The 6,834-nt window shown below is 43.5% G+C and overlaps 1 protein-coding gene across 1 annotated transcript in view; it reads left to right on the forward strand.

The window, feature by feature from the left end:
• ULK4 (unc-51 like kinase 4) overlaps positions 1 to 5,378 on the forward strand; it is a 205,602-nt gene extending 200,224 nt beyond the window's left edge. Inside the window, exons 36-37 of the mRNA XM_030445373.1 lie at positions 1,913 to 2,001; positions 5,029 to 5,378. Of these exons, the coding sequence (XP_030301233.1) occupies positions 1,913 to 2,001; positions 5,029 to 5,113 (174 nt within the window). The 3' untranslated portion in view covers positions 5,114 to 5,378. The remainder of the gene's footprint in view (positions 1 to 1,912; positions 2,002 to 5,028) is intronic.
• Positions 5,379 to 6,834: the final 1,456 nt, after the last annotated feature.

Here is a 6,834-nt window from a genome sequence, read left to right on the forward strand (position 1 = left end):
TGAAATACAGTTTTTTAGAATTAAAACTTTTAAAATATATTTATATCAGATTTTATCCTTGGGCATATTTTGAATGTTCTGTGTACAGTGCACAAAGACTAATTTGTTAAAAGACTGTGAGGGTTGTACAGATGTCAGCACCCAAGATTTAGGATGTATTAGAAGTAGAGATATCTGTAACCTTTATTTGACCTCATAGTTTTATGGAGCATGATGCAGTCTTCAGTGAGCTTCCTGCCCCCATGACCTCTTCCTCTTTCAAGTGTGCAGCATAAACAAGGGGCACAAATTTGATGAGGGCAAAGAATGTGGTAGCAGCCGATGCACTGAAAAAGTTAGGGGAAGCATTTGGTAGAGGCCTGAGCACTCTCTAGGAACAGAAAGCAATGTCTTGTGGTGAAAGCACTTTTCTCGCTGTATTGCAACTGTGTTGCTACTATTACAGGTGGTGACCTCATGTTCAGAACCCAGATTACAACACGTCTTTTGTATCTAATGGGTGATGAATAAACAAGAATGGATTACTGAAATATAAACTGAAAGGGTCAGATACAAACTTCAAGAGAGTACAAAGCTTTAATGACCTGTAATCAGGATTTACCAATGATTTGTACTTAGGTAATGGCATAGCTGTTTGGGTTTGGTTTTTTTTTTGCCATCACAAAGGATACATTTTAGTTTACTTCAGACAGATCCTTGTTCCTTGTTCTGCTTAACTACAGGATGCTATGATTATAGATGTAGTGACACTGTTGCAGAACCAGTGCTGACAAATTGTTGTGGGATGGCAGCTGTAAATACAGTTTCTCTTGTTTAAGAAAAGATTTAAGAGAGATTTAAGAGGGAGATGGGAAGGCATGTCACTCAGATGCTTGATCAATGGTAAGTAAGGCCAGGCACAGTATGCTAAACCTTAAAAGTCCCTGCCAGATTTTGGGATTAGAAGTTGTCGTTTCAAGCATTAGCTCCTCCAGAATTTAAATAATTAGTTGCTCTGGTCCTCCTCTTCTCCTCTCTCTTCAGACAAGATTTATGTTCTTTGGCAAGGAGGAACAGACATGCAAACCTTTTTTTCAGTATTTTTTTTTTCAGATATGAGAGTTTCTCCAGAAAGCTGCAAAGTATTCAGTGTCTGTCTGTCCACAGTGCCAGGTGACTTCATGCCATTTCCCTCAGGACCTTCCCACTCACCTTCAGTTTAACTGGTCAGGAAATGCATGGCTGCTTGGAACTGTGTGGTGTGTGTAAGGCTGGAGAAACAATGAACCAGTGATTACAGCTCAGCTTGATAAAACACACCAGCAGCAAAATCAGTTATAATCAGGATTCACTTGACACAGAAGAGCATAGAGCTTTGGTCACTCAATCCTCTGCTCTGTGAGTTCCAGTCACGTGCACGAAATATTCCTAATGACTGATGAATGGCAAGAAATATTTCAGTATGCAACTGCTAACATTGCAGTGATTTTAACCTGGCTTCTCTCAGAGAAACCCCTCATGTCCTGATCTGAAGGCTAATACAAGTTTGGTTGCTTTTTCCCTGAGGTGAGAAATGAAAATGACTGCCTCCCCAAGTTCTCCCTGGAATTCAGACTAAATGGGGCTTGTATTTGCATTGGTACTAAGGAGGAAATCAGGATTGGCACTCTGTGATGTGTGAATTTACACACATACAGGGGCTCAGAACAAGAGTGAATCTCGTTAATTAAGCCAAGACATTTTACATGGTCTGTGCCTAAAATTCAGTCGTGTTCAGTAAAAAAGGACTTTCTCTTGGGTCTCTTTAATGTCACATTCCATTTACAGATGTAATAAATGCTATAACTTGTTTCCATCTCCCCTATCCCACGCAAAATGTCAGAGAGGAATTTCTTGCTAAGCCTTTGATAACAGCTCTTTCTTTTTATTCCAGGTAACTTCAAACAAGAAGTGCTTGGAGAGCCTGAAGAATGATGGCGACGCTCTTATCCAAACTCTAGCGAGCCAGGCTCAAACTGCCAGGTGAGTTCCCTCAGGCTTCCAGGAATTTCCAGGGCTGAGAGCCCTCGCCTCCTCTTTTGTCTGCTATGGTCTTCTCCTGTAATAACCTTCTGTGCAGTACAACCTTCTCAGGTTTCTCTTCCTGCTCCCCCTCCCTTCGCTGCTCTCCTCCAAACTCCTTTCATTTGGAGCCTGCCAACATTTCTTGCCGTGGCGGCGGTGGGCTTTGATCCACAGCTGTGGTGAGCCACGGAGTGCTGCACAGTCCAGCTCAGTGTGTGTGTGCACATGTGGCAATTTTATTTTCTTTTTAAAATGTATTATTTTAGTCCAAACGGTTGGTTTCTATACTGGGGTATTGGTCAGTGATTCCTGGCAGACTCATCTAGATGCACAATGTGATGCTTGTGCCCTGTTTTAAGGTAATTGTGTTTGGTGTGCTTGTGAGCTGATTACTTTCAAATGTGTAGCTGGAGAACAGAACTGCTGTTGTTTAAGAATACCTGTGGCTTCTCTAAGAAGGCTGTAGGCTCTGGAGAATGCTGTGGCCTCCTCTGCAAGAACAGGGGTGCTAGTCCCTTCAATTTGCTGAATCTCAGATCAACTCCTGTAAGCTTTTCCTCATCTAATCCCCCTTGGACAGATGAATGGATGAATGATTACTGTTTTCTGCCCCTCAAAACAAATTCTGAGTCCTGCCATGGCATGCTAGGCTGCATTTAACTCCCGGTTTTACTAAAATTTGCAGAGAAATTGTAGATTACAGTTGAGTTTTTTAAATACTAAGATAATCTTTTCAGAGCTCTTTGTACTCCCAAATTCAGGCTACATATAGGTCAGTTGCATTGTGAAAATTGGCTCCTTGACATGATGGCTGGGTGTACTCTGGGTTGGAAGGAAAGTGGGATATGGGAAGATATGGAGAGGAAATGTTGGAATGTGGTGAAGAAAAGGAGATGCACACCAAGGACTAACCAAACCTGTTGAAAACAGTCTGCATCTCTCTTGCATACTCAGCTGCTGACTCGTGGGTTTTCGTATGACACATTAAATTATGTAACTGACATATAATGTCAGCTCTCTGCAAGGAATACAGTAGCACTGCTACTGAAGATGACAGTGGGGAAAGATGGGATTTTCTTCTTTTAGAACTCATTTTCTCTCTGTCTTCTAGCATTTTAGCCTTAGATGCACTACACAGCCCACTCACTGTCTGCTTTTCTGGCTTCCTCTCATTGTCTGTTATCTATACGTTTCTTTACTCACAAAACCACATACTACAGAGCCCAAAATAAACATCAGACTCTCTTATTTGACACGAGATTCTCAGTAGACCAAATTCTAGATGATGCCAATGATGAATGTTTTGATATATTTCAATAAACCAAGTTCCTCTGCTGTGCCCAGCACCTGCACTGCAGCAGCAAGAGGAACTCCCTAGAACTCACCAATTTCCTTTGCCACCTCCCCTTCTTTGGAGAACAGGTCCCCCATCCCTTTACCTTCCAAAGGAAACTGAGAGGAATTCAGCCTAGATCTTGGGGCTGTGATAGACTCAGAAATGGATAAATTGTTAACTGGCAGACAAGAGAAGGTGAGGTTTAGCAAGCTCTATAAGCTTTGGCTGAATGGCTGTTTTGTTTACAGAGGTTATGGATGCTCTGCCATCTCCCTGGATTCCCTCCTGTGGCATCATTCCCAGAATATTCCTTGTGACCTGATAAATTTGATTTTCTCACCTGTGCTTTGAACCCTGTTAAGAATCCTCTCTGTATCTCGTGTAGAATTGGAAATGTGTTAGGAGAAGGCTACAAGTGAGATCCTAGATCCTATCCCTCCTCTGAGCAACCTATAGTCCCAGGCCCTTCTACCTACATATCACCACTGGGCTGAAGTGACTGAGGAGTGGTTTTGTTTTGCTCATTTTTTGCAGGCAGGTTTCTGCAATCTTTCATTCTGCCTGTGTGGTGGAAGGAGGGTACCAGACAAGCAGTCCCGTGCTGAGAGAGGGGCACTGCTTGGACTGTAAGCTGCTTGTGGTGCTCTCCTGCTGCCACTTGGCAGCTGGGGATTGCCGAACTCTTCTCTGCGATACATCCTCAGCTTGTCAGAACAGGCAGTCGTCTGGAGAGTGACACATAACCAACCTGTTCTGCTGAGCAGCTGTGTAGAACCAAACTTACACTTCAAAATGTGGGATCATAGCCGTTTATTTCTCAGTGAAGACAGTTGCCAAGATAGATTTGTTTCAGATAACTAACTTTTCTTATTTAGACTGCTACTCATTAAGACATTGGCTTGTGTAGTGAGGACTGATCATTTGGATTTCCTGGCTATCTCTGAGTTCTCCAGAACATAGAGTTTTGCTGTGTATTTGTCTTTAGCAGCAACCAGGGATGTTACAAATTGATCTACTAATGTCCTTTCTAAGCTAAGGATGAGGTATGGTAGTCTTAAAAAAACCTGACTTGTTTCTTTGCTCTAGCAGTAATGCATTAGAGCCTCTGTTTCCATGCTAGAGAAAATGTGTTTCCAGAAGGAAACATTAGGTAAAGTAGGTATGATAAGAAATCATTTAAGTTAATCAAAGGGGGAAGATCCCACCGTTCAGTCTCAAACCTGCAGAGCTGTGTGTGGTGGGGCAGTTGGTCATCCTTCCAGAAGGGTGGGCAGCACTGTGAGTGGAACTGCCCCCCCTGCATGAAGCGCTACGTTAAGAGGACTGTATATGCAGAAACACCTTTTTCTCTCAAGCTGCAAGTATGTGTTGATTCATGGGAGAGGGGGCATGATAAGATATTTCTTATTAGAGGAGACTGAGTGACGTAGCAGATACTGTGAATTTGTGTTGAAATTCATTTGCAGACAGTATTTGCCACAGGGTAGAACCCATAGTGGTATGTTGCTGCCTAGCAGAAATGTAGAGCATACAGTGCATCTAGTGACTATTAATTTCCTTAGGTAAAGACAAACGTGGGATTTGAACAAAATGTTTTCCCCTGAGAATACCTCATAGATGTTCCCGTTTTGTTTTGTTTTAATTCCTAGCTCTCATGCTGATGTTGCTGTTGCTTCCTTGGCATTTGAAATTCTGAGAACAGTGGGACATGAAACTATCAAGATTACCAAGTGAACCATTTCTGGCTGGCTACCGAAACGCACCGGTTGTGTGTGCTGCTCAGCACCTCACGCTGCAGGAACAGCTGCAAATGAGCAGAGCAGATGTAACTAACTTAGCAAGTTGAGCTGTAGCTGTCTATGAACATCCATGTGACTTTGGGAGGCTTTGGGAAGGGAGGGAAACCATTTTGGGGGGGGAGGGGGGGAAGGTATCATTTGCTTTTTAAAACCCTGCAAGGATGAATTCTTGGTTACTACTTTAACATTCTTGGCGTTATGCGATGTAGCTCAAGTATTTGACAACTGGAGTTTCAAAAGTGTAAATTATAAATAAATAGTAGTTATTTCACAATATAGACATAAAGTGGCTCACTATCTTAACTTACTGTTAGAGATGTTGGTGTATCTTTTTTTTCCCAAGTGACTGCCTTGACTGCTCAGTCTGAAGTGTCACCTCATGCTGATGACTGGCACTAGACAATTATTTTTTTCATCAAGGAACACAATATTCTGCATCTCACACAACTGTAATGAACCCCTACAATCCCATGAGCAGCTGTGTTTGTATGCAGCATCTCTGTGTTAGATTTTATCAGCTTTTTACTCAGTTGCATGGGATTTGGCTTTTTTCTTTTGCAAGCCCGTGTTCCCCACTGTTGCCTAGCACTGCACAGCTCAAGCTGTATTGGTGGAGTGGCATTCTCACCCACCAACACTCCTGGCTCAAGCTCCTCTTTGAAAACAGGTGAGACGATGAGACTGACAGTTTATTTATCCTCAGTAAAAGCCAATTCTCACAAGCATTTGCTAGGGCCTGCAGGTGCCACAGTGTGTAAAAAAGTTAAATTCCTTTCCTCACCCTGTCCCCTGAATAGGCACGGCATGGCACATTCCACTTCTTTTTTTTATCGTGCATCTTCCCAAGTGACACCAGCATGGGCCCACCCCCACCCACCAAGTAAGAGGCACCTTACTAAGAGCTGCTGCTGCAAACCTGCTCTTGGACAGCCCAGTTCTCCAGAGTGTGTGGAGGCAGACAAACACTCCCAGGTAAACAAACTACCTTCATCTTCTACGTTTTACAGAAATTGTTTTCTAATATTACTTCAAAGATCACAATCTCCTTTTTGTGCCTTAACAGCTGGAATCAGAGTCACGGAACTGACGAAAAGCCAGCTGGGGCCTATTATTTGGTTAAGTGTTTTATAGTAATGGTCCTCTAGCAGGAGTGTGGCTGAGAGGAACAAAGCTGAATGACTGAGTGCTCCTTGCCCCTCTGCAGTTGCACTGCCTTTGCTCTGCAAGTGGAAAGGCTGGGTCTGTTTTGTGCTTTCATTCTCCTCTCATCATCTCAGGATCCTAACTCAAGCCATGATCTTTTGCAGCCAAGACCACCTCTGATCTTCTGTCAGCAAACTGCTGTGCTGAAGTGCAGCTGCGGGGGAGCCTCTGCTCTGGGCTGCGGTTGGTGACAGCTGCGCCGTGCTGATGTGCACAGCCCCTGGAGTGAGCTGACAGTTTGTACCAGACACTTTCCCTGCTTCCAGCTACACAGGTGCTGCCTTGAGAGAAGCCAGTTTCACACAGGAGGTGCCTCACACAGTAACTGAAGACTGAGGATGCCTGAAAATGCATTTAAGCTCCTGGACCAGCTGACGGTAAGCAAAGATCTCCCTGTGGCCCTAGTGCCAGGGCACATCTGCAGAGAGCTGAAGTAATGCATCACTTTTTGAA

Source organism: Calypte anna, chromosome 2, assembly GCF_003957555.1.
Source record: "Calypte anna isolate BGI_N300 chromosome 2, bCalAnn1_v1.p, whole genome shotgun sequence".
In the NCBI taxonomy this organism is placed as follows: domain Eukaryota; kingdom Metazoa; phylum Chordata; class Aves; order Apodiformes; family Trochilidae; genus Calypte; species Calypte anna.